The sequence below is a fragment of the Helobdella robusta genome (genome assembly GCF_000326865.2).
Source record: "Helobdella robusta unplaced genomic scaffold HELROscaffold_38, whole genome shotgun sequence".
NCBI classification, from domain to species: Eukaryota; Metazoa; Annelida; class Clitellata; order Rhynchobdellida; family Glossiphoniidae; genus Helobdella; species Helobdella robusta.
In genome coordinates, this window is record NW_008704829.1 from 205,906 (window position 1) to 226,469 (window position 20,564).

Sequence of the window (20,564 nt, forward strand, 5' to 3'; positions counted from 1 at the left end):
TTTCTCATGATTAACGCCATTTTTAATTTAATTCTCAATAACTAATGAATGACAAAAAATATTGATTCTAAAATATTTGAGTCACACTCAAACAAAACCAAGTTATTCAAGGTAAAACGTGCTTACCAAATAGTTTCTATCATTAATCCTAATTAAAATATCAATTGTTATTTGAAATTTCTATAATTTTTATTTAATAGCACAAAGCTTCTTAACATTAGAGTATCGACCAATGGTTTCAAGCTTAATTCTCGCTAAATATTAAACGTTTCAACATTATTTTTATGTACGTGATGCTGATAACTGCATGAGAATGAGTTAAACTAACTCGATTCTCATCTCAACAAACTTGAGAGAATAATTATAACCACGGAATGTTTGCCAGTTAACTCCATTTGCAAAAGAAGAGTGTGATCCTTTGAGGTACAAGCCGTTGAGACAGGCTGTCAAGCAGCTGTTATGCCACCATGCCCCATGAAAGTACCGCGCGCAATTGCTTCCGGTACTTCCATCGTGATCGCCGTCGTAAGTTGTGAATGCCATGCCGGCGTGATAGCTCATTGAGTTTCCTGCCAATATTTATTAATACTTTTAACAATTGTTTGAAATGTGATGCTTATGACTAAACAATAATATGCTCTTATCCAATAAAAATCTTGTAAACTCTGAATGACCAGCTGTTCCACTGTATTTTCCGATGTTCAGAACGTAGTAAGTATCTGGCGAGCCAACACTGAATGAATCATAAGCTGCACACGCCACCTTCCCTTCGAAATCCTCCAACACGAATAAAACTTTGTACTTTTGGTTGGACGTTATGCGGTGGATGTTGTCGTTTCCTGGTTGAAAAGTTTCTATGCAGTTCACGTTTGAGTGATTAAATGAAACTAACCGATCCAAAACTCTTTCCTCGGGTCACCAAATCCTCTTCCATAATCAGTCCAGTTTCTGTTAAAGTTCTCCGAGCCATCCATGCGACGCTGCATAACCTGGCGAGGTTAGGTTGGCGAAAAAAATTTAAACAGCAAATTCATTATTTTCAAAATATTTCGTGTTCGTGAGATTTATAATGGTGAAACCTTCACGTATTTGGGGAAAAATACTTTTAGTTTGAACTTATTTTAGACGCTTTAAATATTACATAGATTTTTCATAAATACGAAAAAGGTGTTTTGCTATCTTGTACATACATTCTAACATCTTGCAATGCAACTCACAAAATATTTGTTCCTCGTAGAGTATTCTGTACAAAACTTCGGATTTCTCGGATACAACCCTGATGTTATAAAATTTTATTTATTATTGAATTCGTAGATACGATGTTTTCAGTTTTTAAACTAAGATTCTTAAATTAATTTTTATAAAACTTCAAGTAACCAACAAATATTTCCTGAAAAATATTTTTTGCTACTTGTATTTCACAGTTAAAACTTAAGTTCTTTCTATAGTTGAAACCAAATAAATTCTAAATGTCATTTACTATGAAGTCAAGCTCTGAGCCTGCCGCGTGCGAAGTGTTTAGCACACGCAGACGCTGAAGAAACGGCTTCTAAAAGAACATTTATCATATAAAATATTTTAAATACCTAAAATATTAAACATTTGGAAATTCAAAATAAAAAAAACTAATTTATAAAGAAATTATCAGTAATCACATCAAGCGATATAAATGACTTTAAAATCCATTTTCAGAAAATGAGCGTGTGGTAAAACAGTGCTAACTAGAATTTGTTACTGAGGTCTAAGCGCTATGTTTGCTTCAAACATTCAAGTAGTTTCTATGACCAAATTTAAAACTTCACATATTTGTGGTGAACTGTCTAGCAATGTTTGTTAGTGGAGTAGTTTATAAAAAAAAAGCTAAAATTAAAACGACAATTTTGAATTTATTTGCTATTAATTTTCTGACCGGACGAAATATTATTGACCCAGCTCCCGGCAATGGTTGTTAACCAGAAGCCAGATGAAATGCGTTAAAGAGCCAAATTGTGTTTCCCCGTTTCACAAAACTCTGGGGTGACTTTTGAGAAAATGAATTTCTCAAGTATAAACACTCGCTCATATTAAATAAAGAAAATGATTTCGGATTGAAGGCGGGATTGAAAGAAAATAGAAATTAGCAAGATTGTTTTAATAAAATAAATTATAATTAACAAAAGCTAACATACTTGGCAAAAAGCTCGAAAAGTTTTCTAAGTTTGACATACTCTGTATAATGCCAATATAAAAAAATAATAGAAACCTTTTAAAATATAGTTAAAAGTTTTTAAATTTGTTATTCTAATTTTGAAATGTAAAGCAAGTAAAAAAGTAGGAATTAAAAACCTTACCCCATAAAAGACGCAGAGATCCTCGGAGAGATAGAGTTGGGGAGTGTAGGAGAAGAACTGACAAAGTACATTTTCAGCTAAGTTTATTTTATTCCATCTGAAGTTGAATCCAACACATTGAGCAGTAGTTTGACACATCCAAGCACACTCCATCAACATCTTGGTAGCATCGTTGGTGCTGCTTTGCAATGTTATGTTCTCTACAGAGGTTGGTGCAGATTGCGCTGACACGCCGCAGAGACTGCAGTTGGAACAACTTCCATTTGATGTCAGGTCGGTTGTCAGAGCAAGTAGGTTGCTTCGAGACCGAAAACATTTATTGTGAACAACAGCAATTAGAAAACAATTCAAAATTATAAAAACTTTCATCATAGCTGAGGACCTCCAAGCGTTATTTAACTTGTAAAATTAAAGTTTTATTCGTACCCTAAATTTAATTAAGTATTTTCACTCTCTCAATTGATACATATAACTTCTCTTTTCTAATATTCTTCCCATTACTTCTTTTTTCTTTTTTCGTAAATTTACACATTACTTAAATATATATTATAAATATGTATATATATATATATATAGCAATGAAGAAAAGGAGACCAAAGAAGATGACCAGCCAAGAAAGAAACCTGACACCTAATTTCCATCTAAGTTCACTTTGACAAAGTCAATCTCCATCTAAATTCATTTTGACAAAGTCAATATTTCCCTATATAAACAACAGAAAGCACTGATGATGATTCATTCGGAATCGAAATATGACCTTATTTGCAGCATGAATTCGGTAAATAAGTTTATTTTGAATTTTAATAAACTAAACGTTCACCAAAAAACTTTAGTGAGAAAAATTGAAAAAACGAACTACAAACATATTAACGCCAAACATTCGGTAGAATTTATAGAATATTGTAAATATATATATATATATATATATATATATATATATATATATATATATATATATATATATATATCATATATTGTATCTATAATGTTACGTATGCAAATGCCAGTAGCATTCAAAATGAACAGTATAGAAATTTTTCTTTGTTGATTGTCATTCATACCGAACTAATAACATATGCAAGCATATCAATCGATATATGACTTGTGTCGTGACTTTTAGCACAGGCTCCAAAATAAATTTTTGCTAAAACCTACTGAATATTGTATTTAACCGTTCCTATTTACAAGTACCAAGTAAAGCAAATTTATATGTACGCTTGAGTACTAGAAAATTGCAGAGCATGTACTGCATTGTACTAGCATTGTACTGCGTCGGGAAACCTCCACGTATAGATGTGTATCGTATCCATATGAGCATTTGAGCATATATTGATCTGTCATTTAAATTATTGAAAATCCATTGGTAGAGCAGAACAATAACGATTAACGTTATTAATTTTCAAAATGAAAAATTTTGTAATTGATTTCTATTTTGCAGCTGATCTCCTCTATGCCTTTGTCCGAAAACTTATTCATGGTAAATTTAAACTGATGAAAAATGATGCAAAATAAAAATTTTACGCAAGAAGTAATTTTAAAATCGACAGATTAAATACTATAACCGAATTTCTTGAATTCAGAAAATGTGTGATTGATTCAATGAACCAGAACTAGAAAATTTTGTACTAATTTTTATTTAACATTCTGAAATTATTTTATTCCCCTCATTAAACACTTCGACTGACATCTTCTTCTTTCTCGTGCTTTATCCTTTCAGGACATTGGCTACCATCGACCTCCACAAAACCCGATCTTTAGCCCCTTGTAAGAGTTGATTTGGTTCGTGTTTGTCTATGGTTTTCTTGGCAAAAATGTGAACTCTAGGTTGCCATAACTTGCTGTCAACTGACATCACAAATTTTATTACATTTCATAAAGCATTGATTCTTAGAGAATGCAAAATGACAATGACTTAAAGGCCTTCAGATATATCAACTAACTAAATTTAAGTGTTTTAATTCAGTTCCTATAACGAAATGTCAAGGTCATATGTCCGTCATCATGACCGTTACTGTCATTGAAAAGTTTAGAGTATTTGCTACTTGCCAACATTTGGATTTTCAAAAGCGGGATATGAAGTTACATAACTTGAATTACAAAATATCGCCTAACTTTATTTATCAATAGAAAATTTGATATCTCCGAAGCTTTATATCATACTATTTTGTTCAATAGAGTTAACGCTACATTACCTAGTACAAAACAACGAAAGACTTAAAAAACTGAATTGAAACCATTTTTATGCTAATTTTATTATTAAAATGTTACAGTTTTTAAAACTGTATTTTAAAACCCTTTTTATTTTGGGGCCTTAGAAGTAGGCGTTCGAAACGAAAAGTAGCAGCGGAGTTTGTCGTCTAGATACTTTTTTCTGTAATTTTCGTTATAATTATTGTTAACTTTTTTAATTATACTTTTTAAAAAATCAGACTCTACCGAACGCCAAATTTTTTATTACCGACCCGTGAAAAATATTATATATTATATTATATTATATTATAGGAAATATTATATTTTGCTTATTTTGTTTAAAATATTATTAAGCAAATCTGCTTTTGCTTTTTCCAAATCTGCTTTTGCTTTTTCTGGTCCTTTTCTCTGGAACTCTCTACCTACTTCTCTGACTACTTCTCCATCACTTGCGAAGTTCAGAGCGGATCTCAAGACCCATCTGTTTTCAAAATTCATTGAGGAGCGCTGTTGAACATCGCGGAAATAGCGCTTTATAAGCTAATTGATTGATTGATTGATTGATTGATTGAAAAAAGGTAAAAGGAAAGGGATTAAATTTACAAACAGATGGGTCTTGAGATTCGCTCTGAACTTCTTAAGTGATGGAGAAGTAGTCGGGGAAGGTGGTATAGACTTCCAGAGAAAAGAGTCAGAGAAAACAACAGAGATTGAGCATAAGTGTGTTTAACACGAGTTAAGAAGAAATGAAAACGAGAGGACAATCGTGAGCCAGGGCCATTTAGGTTTAGAAAGCAATCAATAAATAAACACGCTTTACAACAAAACTCTTTCACATACACACTCAAGCGTGTTGCGTTAAAATAACCTGGCTCAAATGCCAAGGGAACCTTTTCTACAACTTGTTCTAAAACGATGACATATATATATAATGATAGTTTTGAGAAATTCATCAAAAACTGGTTAATAATGGTTGAATGCAGAAGAGCACTGTTGAAGTTTGAAATTTATTTATTTAAAATAACTTTTAACCTCCGAATCAGACACTCAACTCTTTCCGTTCTATTTCACCTTGACCTCTTTCTTTGTTGTGTGGCACTTGCTGCAAGTTAGCTCATTCGTCCTTAACTCCTTTTATTCATTTCCACATTTAAAAATTTTTTTTTTTCAATCGCATCACCAGTTTTATGTTTAAAAGTTTATTAACTTTCACCCAGATATCTAACAAATTTTTCAACAGATTTCCGTTCCCCTTCCAGACACAGAACAGGAAAACATCTCAACAGTCAGAGACAGACGACATGGCTGACGAAAGAACCTTCATTATGGTGAAGCCTGATGGCGTGCACAGGGGTTTGGTTGGTGAAATCATTAAGAGGTTTGAACAGAAGGGATTCAAACTCGTTGCCTTAAAATTCGTTCACGTGGGTAGCTTCTTAATTTATTTAGTTTAGAACTTTAGATTAGCATTTATTTAGTTTAGTAGTAGAATTTAGATTTAGTTATAAATTTTAAATTAATTATAACTATTGTATCTTAATTTTTTTGAAAATGAGTCTGACTAGTAAAATTGAATTAATATTAATGACTGATTAGCTTTATTATTCAGATTGTCTTTTTTATTTATTTCTAGTAATAGCTATCTTTCTTATTTTTTATGTTATTATTTAAATTTTAATTTGAAAGCTTTTAAGGGCTTATTTCATTTTACTTTTAGTTTTTTTATTGCCAATTACTTTTAATTCAAGCCATGTCAGAAAAATAAAAAAATAGTTATATAGTAAATTAAATGTTTTCATGAAATCAAAAATAATTTGAAATTATACTGATATTTAGTACTGAGTGGGGCTCAGTTAGTGCCATGGTTAGGCTTGACTCATTGACTCAATCATATATATGATTGTAATACCTCCAATAATTGATGAACCTTATTCTTGGCAACTACTCTGTCTGCTGATACGCACTTATTGTAATTATTGTAATTGTTCATTTATCTGTTGATATCTTTGCAGGCGTCAGAGGATCATCTGAAGAAACACTACGAAGCCCTGAGCAGCAAGCCATTCTTTGGGGGACTTGTCAAGTACATGTCATCTGGCCCTCTCGTGCCGATGGTTCGTCGCATTAACCTCTGTTGTTAATCTCTTTGATAGTTATTTGGTTTTTTCTTTAATTTTTGATCAAATTTTCTTTTTGCTTCATGGGTATTTTTGTTGTAGTCTTGCAAGTTTAGCAATATTTTGAAAATCTGTAACATTGTGAATTTCAACTATTTATTTTACTTCTTTTTATTTTCTGACTACTTTTATATCATTTTAAAAATACTGTTTATATTTCCCAACTTTGTTTTTTAAACTTAACTGACAAACAGCTTTAAATATTAGTTACAAAATTAAAATAGATGTGTATAATTATAATTCTTCATACGAATGTCATGTTATCAGGTTTGGGAGGGAAAGAACGTTGTGAAGACGGGCAGAATCATCTTGGGTGAGACCAATCCATTTGACTCCAAACCAGGCACCATCAGGGGAGATTTTGGAATTGAAGTTGGAAGGTAAGTGTGTGAATGTTTATTTGTTGCTGAATGTTTGTGTATAGAAAAATTAGAAAATTATTTTAATTCGTGGTTTTATAATATTTATAATGGTGCAAAGTGGTTTTGAGTAAAAAATTACAACGTGTATATAAAAAGTATGTTGGAAAATGATAAAACAGGATCTAAATTATCTATAATGACAATCAATAATTATGTCTGGCATGTAAAATGGTTTTATTTTAATTTAATTTATTTGATTTTCAAAAATAATGAACATTAATAAATTGATTTCTAAACATGAACTGTATGATGCTCACAACAGAAACATTTGCCATGGTAGCGATTCAGTGGAAAGTGCAAAGATAGAGGTTGCCCTCTGGTTCCACGACGCTGAACTCCTCAACTGGACCCCTGTGGCTACTCCCTGGATCTATGAATAAATAAATTTGAATAAATAAATTTGAATAAATTAATAAATTTTGTATTTTAATTATTGTTATCGAGCTAATTTTAATAAAGTTTGAAAGTTTTGGATATGTTTTGTTAATAGCTGGTTAGCTAATGTTTGTTTGAAGTTTGTTTTTGGACAACGCTTACTGTTATGGTATCAATTAGCTCTGGAATCAAGACAGCTCAAACATTATTAGGTAGATTATTTGCGATGGCCTTATGGCCACATTGGCATTTGCAGTGTTTTCTCATGTGTTTTAAAGTTGAAAATCTCATCTTACAATACGTTATATTTACTTAAAAGTGTCATTTGCTTTATTCTGAAAATTTTTAAACTTCTGTCATGCCGTTCCACGCGTGTTTGATCAAATGTTGCAGATCCACCTCTGATTCCGTCCAGGTTGAAAAGTATTGATCTTGAGATGCGTAGCCTCAACTGGTGCGTTCAGGTTGTACATGTTTCTGACGCTATCTCAGGCGTGATGGTGGAAGGGAAGCAACCTTACAGTCGTAATGGCTTGGTAAGATATACCGTTTATTTGACCAAAAGGAATAGGTTGTATTGGTTAATCCGTGTGGTTACTGCAAAATGTTATCAGCGTGTTAGTGTTCCGCTAGAATTCGTAGAATTTGTACAGTTACTCCGTAAATCTGAATACCGCGAGGGCATCATGTTTTGGCCTTTTTAATACGTCGAGACACTTCCACTCCACCGCTGCCTAATCATCGTTGTTATAAATCGATAGTGAGTGAGTTCTCCAAAATAGTTTGCCTACGCATGCGTGGGGCGGGCTAAGTAGCACAAATTGGTCTTTTTACGTTAGGTATCGTTGATTGATAGCTACGGTGATTAGATACAAAATTATTTTCAAACGGCGGGATGATAAAGCAATAAAGCCTTTTAAAAGGCATTCCGATAAACATTGGATTAAAATTGAACGTTTCAGTGCGTCAGCGCATAGGTACAAATGCTGTCCTCTGAAAACATAGAAGTGCCAGTAGGACATCGAAGTTGTGTGCGTACGTGTGTTTTTTGTCTTTGTATGTGTGCTTTATGTGATGTAAATAACGCTTAAGCGTGTGTGTGTGTGTGCGTGCGTGTGTGTAGTGTGCGGTTTATAGATTCTTTCCTAACAATTTTCTCAAACAGTTAAGTGAAAAGCCCACTTGCATCGTCATTATTGTGCAGTCGACGTTTTCGTTCCGTCTGGCCTATCTGGTACGTAATGATGAGCAGGTGTGTGGATGATGATGATGGCATCCGAAACAACATTACAAACAGACATACGAACAAACAAACAGACAGACAAATAACATAATAATAAGAATCATTAGTAACAGTATCATTAATAATGTCGGCAAACAACAATGACAACAGTTATGTCTTATACAAATAATAGAGGACGATAAAGTAACGACATGAGCATGACATTTTAAACAAATAACTATTGATATTAAAAAAACATTTTAAAACCTGTTTTAAAATGTTCTTAAAAGGTTAGAATTTTCTACTCACAACACAGCATAACACAGTGTGATGGTATCAAATTGGAGCGCAAAAAATTTGAGCGAATTTTAAAAGCTATAGAAAAGTACGCCATGCTGCACAAAAACACAAAATAAGAATTGAAATAATTACGATTTGAAATAATATTGTAGGCAAACCATTGCATTGTTTGCCACGTGTTTCATCAGTTTTAAAAAGAAGAAATAAGTTGGAGCCCGATAACTCAATTGGAGCAAACAGAAAATTCGATCCGGCTGCAATTTGGCGGTACCGAGTTATGGATCGCTAGGTACACACCACTAGCAAACATACCTGGACGCATAAACACACACACAAAAACACACACACACAAACGCACTTGGACGGACACACAAACGCCAACAAAACTACGCACCGATGCTTACCCTACGAATAAACTACTTTTTAATAGCTATATTTATCACTAAAAAATAAAAAAATAATAAATAAAATAATTGTTGAATAAATAAAAAGTGCAGAGTGGCAATAAATCGTATTGTTAGAATTATCTGGACATACAAACGAACACACAGGGGCAAGCACAATGGAATGAAGTAGTCTTTATTTTGATTAATCTGAGATAACTTTAAGTACAATTTATTAATTGCAAACTACATTACATTCTTCCACCGACTACTCTTCCAACATTAAATTTTCACGTAGCCTGTTAGCGATCTGTGGTGGAAAAGCTAGAAAATTCTTAATGTTGGTCATTTTACATTTATTTAAAATTTTGCAGGCGGTAACAATACAAACAAACCACTATTTTGTTAACTCTTAAAGAATATTTTAGGACACACGAGTTAATGATGTATAAGAAGTAGTCTCTAGTTGTCGAGTGCACGAGGTTTAAGTAACCAGAATTCGCTTTTCTTGGAACTTTTGGAAAAGTTAACTAACTGACATCCAATAGTGGCTACCAACCTTTCATGACAAACTTTTTCTCATTACACTGCAGTGGTAGGCAGTGATGAATTCAGGTGGGGAGGGGGAGAAATGCCGGCATGACAGAAAAATATATTGAAAATATTGTTAAACAATATAATTAAATAATAATAATATATGGAAAATATTATTAAATAAAATAATAATAATATATTGAAAATATTATTAAATAATATAATTAAATAATAATAATTTATTGAAATATATTGAAAATTCTCGGTAAAATGTGGTATTAAATTAACAATAAAATTAGCCAAAAAGGTTGTTTACTTGAGAATTTTGAAAATCATCCCCCACCGAAACAGGAATTACGGGAATTATCAGGAAAAAGATTATTCAGCTTTAGGATTTGGAAGTCGATTCCCCCACAAAATTCTGAATCCGCCACTGGTGGCAAGTACAAGTTTTCGAAAAAACGATTATCACGGGAACTATCCAGAAAGCATATCTCGTGACTAGAAGTGACTAGATGTAACAAGTCCAACAGCCAACTCTGGCTACGCTACAAAGCTCTAAAAGCGTCAGGCGTTTTCTATAATGAAAAATAAGAAAATATATCTTAAGTAGCTAACAAATTAGTAACTGAGTACATTAATTTTAATTAATTAATTAAAAATAATCAACTGCAGTGACTGAAGTGCATTTGCTTATTAATGAACGACGGCTTGAGTAAATAAAACGTAAAAGCGAATGAACATTGAACACGTACAGTGAAACACAACACACACGCACAGCACACACACACAGATACACATAAACACACACACACACACAAAAATAGCAAATTAAATCATACAACGTTTTTAATAAAAATAAAGCTTCGATTTGTTCATAAATAACATGACAATAATAAGCCATTAATTTTATTTTATAATATGAGTTTATGTGAATAATGTTTAGTCTCGTACGTTAGAATGAATGAATGAATGAACGAACGAATGAATGAATGAGTGAATGAAAGATGAATGAATGAATGGATGAATGAATGAATATATGAACGAACGAACGAACGAACGAACGAACGAATGAATGAATGAATGAGTGAATGAATGAATGAATGATGAATAAATAAATGACGAATGAATGAATGAAAGATGATTGAATGAATGATAGATGAATGAATAAATGAATGATATATATCCAGTCCATTCATCGCACACTTCGTAACGAGCGAGAATCTCTTTCGCAATTGAAGCCAGTCTTCCCGACAGCATGGTCGGACGCTTTAATCATTACACTATCTCACAGCCCGCGACGATGATGGTGGTGATGAAAAAATACGATGATGATTATGATGACGATGACGTCAATCAATAATTTGAATGACGGTTTGTTTTTTCCGCCTAATGGCTTACTAATTGTTATTTAATGAAAACCGGCTTTGTGTTGGGTGATGATGATGAAGAAGATGAAGAAAAAGATGATGATGATGAAGATGATGATGACGAAGAAAAAGAAGATGATGAAGATGATGATGACGAATAAGAAGAAGATGATGACGATGATGAAGATGATGATGATGAAGATGATGATGACGAAGATGATGAAGATGATGATGACGATGATGAAGATGATGACGACGAAGAAGATGATGACAACGAAGAAGATGATGATGATGACGAAAAAGATGATGAGGACGAAGATGATGATGACGACGACGAAGATGATGATGATTACGACGAAAAGATGAAGATGACGAAAAAGAAGATGATGACGACGATGATGAAGATGATGATGAAAGAAGAAACAGATGATGAGGATGATGAAGATGATGATGACGATAAAGATGATGATGACTATATTTAAGGTGACGCATTAAAAGACAAGATGATGATGATGATGATGATGTGACGATGTGATGATGAAGATAATGAGGGTGACTATGTTGGTGGTGATGGTGAATTTTATATTATTAGTGAGAGTAATAATATTAAAACAAATTAGAAGTCGCTTCACACACACACAAACACACACACATACACACAACACACACAAGTAACGAATTAAATCATACAGCGTTTCTAATAATAATAAAACTTCGATTTTTTCATGACTAACTAATATGACAAAAATAAGCCTTTAATTTTTTTTTATAATATGAATTTATGTGAAAATATTGTGAGGAAGAAAGAATTTATAAACTGCACACTACACACACACACCACACACAAACACACACACACACACACACTCACAAACAAATATAAACCATATATATCTGCCAACCACACATATATACACTGCAAATGATGATTCTATGTACAAATAGGGTTTCTGATTACATTACAAAACTCGTGGCGTTAGGCTGTGTTATGCTATTACTATAGTAAGAATTAATGTCATTCAAATGTAATAATGAAGTAATATTAATGTAATGTTGATGTTAAATTAATGTTACGCTAATATGACATCAAGATAGTCTAATGTTACTGTCGTAATAATAATAATAATAATAATAATAATAATAATAATAATAATAGTAATAGTAATAGCAATAATATAAAAAATATTAATGACATGAATGTAATGTAATGTTGGTTGATGTCATACTGATGTAACTTCAATGTAGTAAAACTTATTCGGGAAATATTTATATAATAATATGATGCAAACTTGAATGAAATTGTGAAAATACTTGTTCATGAAACTATCACTAAAAGAAGCAACAACAACAACAACAACAAATATGTCAACAGTAACGACAGCACGACAACACTGATGACGACAACAATAATGCAAACAAAGACATCAAAAAACCCTCAACAACAACACCTGCATTTAAAAAAAGTACCTAGAAAGGATAACTAAAAAGTTATTCCATTGATAATAATTATCAACCGATAATAACTGATAAAACCATAGCAAATAGCGATAATTGATAACAACACAGACAACAAAATAGCAAAGATAAAATGCGAATATTTACACAAAATGGTATGAACTAAAAAAAAACCAAAAAAATGTCCAAAAGAGGTTTATGCAGTTGTTGCGGCTGTCAGAAACTTTACAACGTCAAATCTGACGAGAAGGAGAACCCCTTACGAGAAATCTTGCTACTGAAGAGCAGAAGTTATCTTCCCTACCTTGTTCTCATCATTCTTGTGGGACAGCTAATAAGCTGTGTGGATATTTTCCTAAAAATCCATCTCACCGTCAACTATACTCTCGCCATCGTCGTCTTCATTTTTCTCATAACCTGCTGCCTTCTGGCGGCCCTCATACGGAAGAAAAGTTACGTGTTTCCGAACGATTATGAGAGTCCTATGGTGAGGCCGTCAGATGAGAAGGTGTTCATCTTTTGTGTGGTGGTCATATTTGTAATAAACGGGTTGGCTCATCTCTTGAACGTCCAATATTCCCTCTCGTCGCTCAGCTATCAAGTTTCTTGCTACATCCGTCTCATCACACTGACCATCATCATCCACATGCTAGGCCATGGACTTCCTGACTCTTTCATAACAACTATTTCTCTAATTTTTTCATTGCTTCACGAGATTGTCCTGTTCTTTGCGGGTAGAGAAGTGATCTGGCTGGCACATGCAGTGGAGCGCATTGCATCTGTCGTCGTGTTCAAGGTTTGTTTCCACTGCATCCATCATATTGTGATCATCTCTTTCAAAAGTCAGTCAGTTACAAAACGTTTGAGGAAGATAACGATGAAGATGATTGAGGCTGAAAAATTGTTAAGTGATCTGGAAGAACAAGACAAGTACAGACTTGAACTGATTCATTCCCTCGTTCCACCGAAATTAGCGGCAGAAGTTCTCAAGTCATACGTCCCCAAAATTGTAAGTCCCAATTCCGACGATGCCATCAATGCCATGCCGAAGGCCGTTTTTAGGGAGTTGTACGTGGCCCAGATGAGCAATGTCAGCATCCTCTTCGCGGACATCGTCGGGTTCACAAAGATGAGCTCCAATAAGACTGCTGAGAACCTCGTTGACATTTTGAATGATCTCTTTGGAAGGTTGGCTGGATTTTTGTTGTCTGTACGTGCTGTCTGTGTCTTTTCATTGTTCATAATAATTTCGGTGTCAGAAGTTTTATTAACAGCTACCTTCATTTTCTTTTATGTTCACAAAAATTATTTTCATTGAAAATTGTTTAATTATCTTGTATAATATAAACAACTTTTGATTACGCTGGAGTTGTTTCACATTTATTTAATGTTATTATTGATAATGTTATAAACATAATACAATTTAACAAATTTTAATTTGGAATAAGTTAAAGCTTAAGCGTCATTATTTTTTTTTAATCCGTTACATTAAATAAGAAAAATTGAAAAATATAATAGTTACAGCAACAAATAATGGGCAAACATTTTTTGGGGGCGAACTGACTCACTGACAACATAAGAAACTCAATCCAGCATCATTCACATTCACACCACCAAACACCCAGGTTCGATAAGATATGCCTAGATTCCGGCTGTGAGAAGATAAGCACCCTCGGTGATTGTTACTACAGCGTATCCGGGTGCCCGGAGCCCAGGATCGATCATGCCAGTTGTTGCGTCCTGATGGGACTTCTCGTTTGTAGGGCTATCGTTCAGTTTGATAAGGTTGAATAGAGGTTTTTCTGTTGCTAAGATAGTTTAGCTTTATTTTTTATTTTCATTTGTAAATTATTTATGTAGTGAATTTGTGTGACGCACATTTTTTGAAAATGCAAACCAAAATTGGCTCATGAAGTTTCGCGTCTGATACGGTCAAAAATAATGTATGAATTTAAAGTGTGCAGATTTTTTTGAAAAGTTGTTTAACACTATTTTTATTCAAATTAACGTTTGTTCGTACACAAAATTCATCAATCGACGAATGCTTGCGACACGTACACGAAATTATAAGCAGTGGTGTATGATAAACGTTAACCAGTTTAGTATTTGTAGAGTACAATGATCAATTTCATTTTATGCAAATAACAAAATTAAAACTGCTGTCATGTTGGCAAGGAAAATTACATTTGATCTTTGCTAACAACAGATCTATCAGATGCAATGAAAACCAAATATGTTTTATGTCAAAAAATAAAAAGTGCCTGTTTTCATTTTTATAAGTTATGAAAATATTTTTAGTTTTAAATTGAATGAACAGCCTTTTATTTATAAACGCTGTCGTTGATCTTTAAATGGCTGTTTTGAAATATTTAAGACCTCAAAACGAAAACATTCAATTTAATTCCTGCAAGGATCGGGGGGAGGAGGTGGACATGAGGGTGGGGGTTCACTCTGGGTCAGTCCTCTGCGGCCTGGTGGGTACAAGAAGGTTCAAATTTGATGTCTGGTCACATGACGTCACATTGGCCAATGAAATGGAGTCCAGTGGTCAGCCGGGCAGAGTCCACGTCTCCGACTCAACGTACAAGTTGGTGCAGCATCTCTACAAGGTCGAACCGGGAGAAGATCACGCCGGTCCATAATTCTAACGATATTGCTCTCTTTTGCTTTTTTATTTAAATTTAAATGTGTGTATTTCTATATTATATATCAACTGAATTTAGAACAGACTTTGTTTTAACAACGTGATGTGTTGACAGATCTCCGAGGCAGTAAGGTTCTCATTGAAGAATATGACGCCAGTACTCAGAAATATATCATCAGACACAAAATTGATACAAAATGTTAGTTTCCTAGATTTGAATAATTCCTCATTTTCATTTTTTTGGGTATATGTTTTGTTTATTTTCATTTTTCTTCGAAACCACAGCTTTTAAAACGTGGTTCATCATTGACGAGTTGGACGAAAAGAAGTTCAACAAAGTGCTAACAGCTGCAAACGGATTGAAACCTTTGAACGCTCGCGAAACCAAATTAAATTCGTTTCACAAAACAGTTAAAGAGTCCTACCTTCCGTATAAAACCATTGATCAGATGGAAAACATTGAATTCCTTGTTTGCCGGACGAAGTTTGAAGATCACCAAGTTGAAAGGAAGTTTCAACTGCGTGACAAGCATGAATCTGCCCAATTTGAGGTAAAACTGTTGAATGGGAACCTGAAGATGCCCATGTTATGTTTTGAATTTATCATTGCAATCCTACAATCCGGAGCATTCATGGCAGCCACTGTCGTTGAATTTCGAAACTCGTCTGCCGGCATTTGGTCAATATCGATCAGTTGTGCTGGCGTGGTGGTCGTCATTGTGGTCAACGTGCTTGTTATAATATTTTCTAGAATTACCGGCTTCCCTGTTAAGTGCATTTATTGTTTTAAGTTTTTAGCTTCGGCACAAATTTGTTTGGTGATTGTGATTTCCGATGTTCTAATTGTTGTGCTGTTTAATTTTTGCATCAGCCCTCACAAAATTTACTACGCTCATTATTTGAGTTACGAACTCTTCATAATTCTCTCATTATCATTCTTAATCTACAAAATTGATATCCTAATAAGACTGTCAGTTCATTTGGTAACTATCTCTGCTCTGATCACTTTGTTCACTTGGTCTTACATCGTTATCGACCTGAATAGGACTGATCAATTTTATAGTAGACCAATTTATGCAAACGTTTCTACGGTTTATCGGACTGAGAACATGACAAATTCTTCACTAAAAATCTTCCAAAATACCAACAGTCTTTACATATTAACATGGAGTTATGCGGAGTGCTGCCTGTCTCTGGGTCTGTACTTTATCCTGTCCTTTTTAACGCTGAACTACAGCGAACGGCTGAAGAGACGGGAGTTTAAATTTGGGATTTTGTTAATTGAAACTGAAAATAAGATGCTAGAGTCAAAAGATAAAGACAACTGGTTGCTGAACAACATAGTGCCACTGCACGTTATTGAGTGTCTGAAGAGAGATGGCAAGTACTGTAGGACCCACAATGACGTTGGAATCATCTTTGCAAAGGTTCGTCCTTCGCTTCGATGTCGTTTTGAGAGAGTAGTTGCTAGGATGATGTTTTTATTAAAATTATATCTGAAAATTTCAGATTTTTATTTTACCAGTTTAAAATTTTTAATTTCGGTTTTCTAATGATTATTTTGCAATAAATCAACATTTTAAAAGATCATTTAAAACAAAAAATCATAAAAATATATCTTAAACATCTCATAAAAAATCGGTTTTAGTTTTGTTGGAATGAAATAAACTACCGCTGTAACTTGTTGAAACATTGGCAGGTCTGCAACTTTGACAACTTCTACGACGAGTCTTACCAGGGTGGGATCGAGTATTTGAGGGTCTTGAACGAGCTGATAGGCGATTTGGAGGAACTCTTTGAAGATGCACGCTTCAATCAAATTGAAAAAATCAAAACAATTGGTTGGTTGTTTGAGAGAAACTTGCCTGATCAACTTGAATAATTTTCGCAATAATGTAATTTATTGTAATTTAGTTGTGTAATTTCGAATTTATACTTCATTTATTTTTCATTTTTATGCTAATAAGTTGTTAATGTTGCATGAAATGTTTGTATATTTGAAAGTTAATAATACAATTTTAATGAGAAATTCATAGAAAATTCCTTTATAAATATACTAAAACAGAACTAATTCCACTTTCACAAAAGGCAGTTGCTTGATGGCAGCGTCGGGTTTGAACGTGCAGGAGAGCGCAAAAACACCTGGCAACCAGGAGACCCCAAACAGGCCCGACCACCTAGTGGCTCTCGTGGATTTTTGCCTCGCCATCTTCGAGAAGTTGCGAGCATTCAACGCCAGCATGCTCAACTTTGAGTTCAACATGACCATTGGTTACAACATTGGACAGGTCTGTAAATGTTTTAAATTATCCAAAGTTTGAGTCGTTAGTTTGGTTCCTATTTTAAAACATTTCAGTTTAAAAACTTAAAAACTATTTTATGCAGATTAATTTTACTAAGATTTCAACTGGACAACATATTGACTTATTAAAGTAGTGATGTATCACATGTTTAATTATAACTTGGAATGACAACAAAAATACTTTCATCAATTTCGCTAACAACCACTTTTACTAAATCTAGCAGTTACTCAACTGAATGATAAACTCCATTAGAAAGTAAACACTAAACAACGCGCCAAACTTGAACACCTGAGCAGGTAACTTCCGGAGTGGTTGGTACAAGTAAGATGCTGTTCGACATCTGGGGGGATGCGGTGAACGTGGCAAGTAGGATGTACTCGACGGGGGTGCACGGCAGAGTCCAACTGACCGAGCAATGCCATCTTCTCCTCAACGATCAATTCGATTTTGAGTTTCGTGGGGAGGTTTTTGTGAAAGGGAAAGGGGATATGAGGACCTATCTGCTAGTTGGCAGGAAGAACTGATGTTTCCAGTTGTAACGGGACATGGAGTATGAACGTGGATTTATTTTATTGCACGGTTGCAGTCAAATTGTTGATAGAATTTTTGAAGAGTTGTCATAATTAGTGAATATGTTGTAGTCTTGTCGCATTTTAATTTTTTATATTATATTGTAAATCATTTACAATGTTTCGTATGAGACGCTTTTATTTGATATTTATTTTATAAGAAGAGCTGTTTTGTGGGATTAATCCGAAATCAGCACATTTTTGCGTCAACTAAAAAACGTTTTAAAAAAATCCAACAAGGTTTACAAGATTGACTTTGTTTTAAAAAGCATCCAAAATATTATCGTTGTTTTAATTTTTTACATCCAGAATTAAATTATATTCGTTAGAGCGAACTGAAATCAAACTGCTTTTTTTATTATTTGAAAGTCTGGAATATTTTATTTAAAAAGCTGGTGTTGTAATCGTTGTAGTTGTTATTTTTTGGTTCTTCCGACTAAATGGCAACTGCTCGTAAGGCGTTTGTTAGAACCAGCCTGTAACTTTCTGTAAGACTTTGTGGGTTGTAGAATATGCTGCTGCTGAAAGCGTTGCTGTGGAGGTAGATACTGTTGCTTGTGTAGTCGCCGCTCTTGATTGATCCGGTTTTGATTGGATCAGGTTTTGATTGATCGGGTTTTGATTGATCCAGTTTTGATTGATCCGGTTTTGAATGATCCGATTTTGATTGATCAGGTTTTGATTGATTGACCTGGATTTGATATATCCGGTTTTGATTGATCCGATTGTTTGATCCGATTTTGATTGATCCGGATTTGATTGAACCGATTTTGATTGATCCGGTTTTGACCAGACGGATTTAATTGATCCGGTTTTGTTGTTACTTGTCGTTCAACGGAAGTTGCTAAAATGGGTGTTGTTGTAATTGGCTCGGTAGATGTTTTTTGTTTTCTTTATGGTTGTTGAGGAAAAATTGTGTTGAATGAAAATGGAAACAAAAAAAACTTAAATATGACTGAATGATCGAATGAGTAAATAAATGAATAAGTGAGTGAATGAATGAATAAATGAATGAATGAATGAATGAGTGAGTGAGTGAGTGAGTGAGTGAGTGAGTGAGTGAGTGAGTGAATAAATGAATGAATGAACGAACGAACGAATGAATGAATGAACGAACAAATGAACAACTAAATCAGTAAATGTTAAAAACAATCAAAAGGGTAAACGAATAGTTAACTGAATAAAAAATATAAGTGTGTAAGCAAAATGAATATATTAGACTATTAAACGAATGAAAGGACAAAAATTTCATCGAGAGAGAAAGAATGAAATTAGGCCATTTCAATCTCATGACACCATAATGTGTTGACATTATTATGCAACGGACGCAGGCTTTCGCATACGCTTGTATGTATAAACTCAAAACACACACACATACACACACAAATGCACACACATACACACACAAACACACACACACACACACACGCTCTCTTTTTCTCTCACACACACAAAGACACACACGACAAAGGAAAACCTTGTTTACCCAATTATACTCACACATAAAAGCACATACAAACACAAAACACACACCACAAAGGCATATACACACAAATACAATCACACACAAGCACACAGATATAAACACGCTGCAATGGAATCAGCAGAGACTGAACTGAACACTAAGTATCATGACCCAGTCAACAGAATGGATGAAATTTAATTTTAATCTCACTGCCTCATCGCTCATTTATCATGATGTCACAATGACGTCATTATATACATTATTTATATATGTATATATAAATTAATATATATATATTTATATAAATATATAATAAACATGGTATTAACCACTTGAATTGAATTATTGTATTGAACTACCATGTATGACGATGATGATGAGGTTGTTGTTGTTGATGAGGATATCATAGTTGTGATAGATGGCTCAGTGGAAAAACATCATCCCCGAATTGACAAATGTAAAAGGTCACTACCGGCAGACCAAGTATTAAGCATAGGTTTTTTTTAATGCTTGCGTTTTTGAGCTAGGTTTAATGATTTGAATAAATTCTCAATTGGACATCTATTGAAATTGTCCAGTCTTTGGTAGATTTAAACAAATTTTTATATCCCTTATCTCCATGGGACTCTTTAGAAAGCACAGTGCGTGTCAGTACATTATCTTAAACCAAAGAGCTGGCATAGAAGATTGTCACAGGATTCTGAAGATTCTACACAGCACCTGGATAAATTTGGTGTGCGACTGTTTTGGGGTATGATTAATAAAAAGTAATGAGAGGTATTTCAAAAAAATGTTTCTCCCAATTCGAAAATGACCTTTCGTTGA

The 20,564-nt window shown here is 33.7% G+C and overlaps 6 protein-coding genes across 6 annotated transcripts; 5 read left to right on the forward strand and 1 right to left on the reverse strand.

Annotated features, from left to right (window-relative positions):
• On the reverse strand, positions 1 to 3,410 carry HELRODRAFT_101382 (hypothetical protein). Its single transcript, XM_009023823.1, has 7 exons — positions 3,269 to 3,410; positions 2,331 to 2,878; positions 2,169 to 2,208; positions 1,218 to 1,276; positions 893 to 989; positions 675 to 839; positions 1 to 569 (listed from the first exon to the last, which is right to left on the reverse strand). Exons 2-7 carry the CDS (start codon positions 2,700 to 2,702, stop codon positions 319 to 321), a joined length of 984 nt encoding a protein of 327 aa, XP_009022071.1. The 5' UTR covers positions 2,703 to 2,878; positions 3,269 to 3,410; the 3' UTR covers positions 1 to 318.
• Positions 3,411 to 5,613: 2,203 nt separating this feature from the next.
• Positions 5,614 to 7,808, forward strand: HELRODRAFT_185803 (hypothetical protein). The gene is given in 6 exon segments (XM_009023824.1): positions 5,614 to 5,628; positions 5,761 to 5,944; positions 6,533 to 6,634; positions 6,965 to 7,077; positions 7,382 to 7,499; positions 7,514 to 7,808. The coding sequence occupies 4 exon segments, from the start codon at positions 5,822 to 5,824 to the stop codon at positions 7,497 to 7,499; spliced, it is 456 nt and encodes a 151-aa protein (XP_009022072.1). The 5' UTR covers positions 5,614 to 5,628; positions 5,761 to 5,821; the 3' UTR covers positions 7,514 to 7,808.
• Positions 7,809 to 7,931: 123 nt separating this feature from the next.
• On the forward strand, positions 7,932 to 10,438 carry HELRODRAFT_176462 (hypothetical protein; the record flags this gene model as incomplete). Its single annotated transcript, XM_009023825.1, has 3 exons — positions 7,932 to 8,030; positions 9,007 to 9,101; positions 10,285 to 10,438. 3 exons carry the CDS (start codon positions 7,932 to 7,934, stop codon positions 10,436 to 10,438), a joined length of 348 nt encoding a protein of 115 aa, XP_009022073.1.
• A 3,362-nt stretch (positions 10,439 to 13,800) lies between these two features.
• On the forward strand, positions 13,801 to 14,552 carry HELRODRAFT_83785 (hypothetical protein; the record flags this gene model as incomplete). The annotated part of the gene is made up of 2 exons (XM_009023775.1): positions 13,801 to 13,946; positions 14,384 to 14,552. 2 exons carry the CDS (start codon positions 13,801 to 13,803, stop codon positions 14,550 to 14,552), a joined length of 315 nt encoding a protein of 104 aa, XP_009022023.1.
• Positions 14,553 to 15,187: 635 nt separating this feature from the next.
• On the forward strand, positions 15,188 to 15,379 carry HELRODRAFT_137828 (hypothetical protein; the record flags this gene model as incomplete). The annotated part of the gene is made up of 1 exon (XM_009023826.1): positions 15,188 to 15,379. A coding segment is annotated over one exon (192 nt), but the record flags the coding sequence as incomplete, so codon positions are not given.
• A 1,321-nt stretch (positions 15,380 to 16,700) lies between these two features.
• HELRODRAFT_83939 (hypothetical protein) lies at positions 16,701 to 18,229 on the forward strand (the record flags this gene model as incomplete). Its single annotated transcript, XM_009023792.1, has 4 exons — positions 16,701 to 16,829; positions 17,102 to 17,247; positions 17,495 to 17,690; positions 18,002 to 18,229. The coding sequence occupies 4 exons, from the start codon at positions 16,701 to 16,703 to the stop codon at positions 18,227 to 18,229; spliced, it is 699 nt and encodes a 232-aa protein (XP_009022040.1).
• Between the last annotated feature and the right edge of the window lie 2,335 nt (positions 18,230 to 20,564).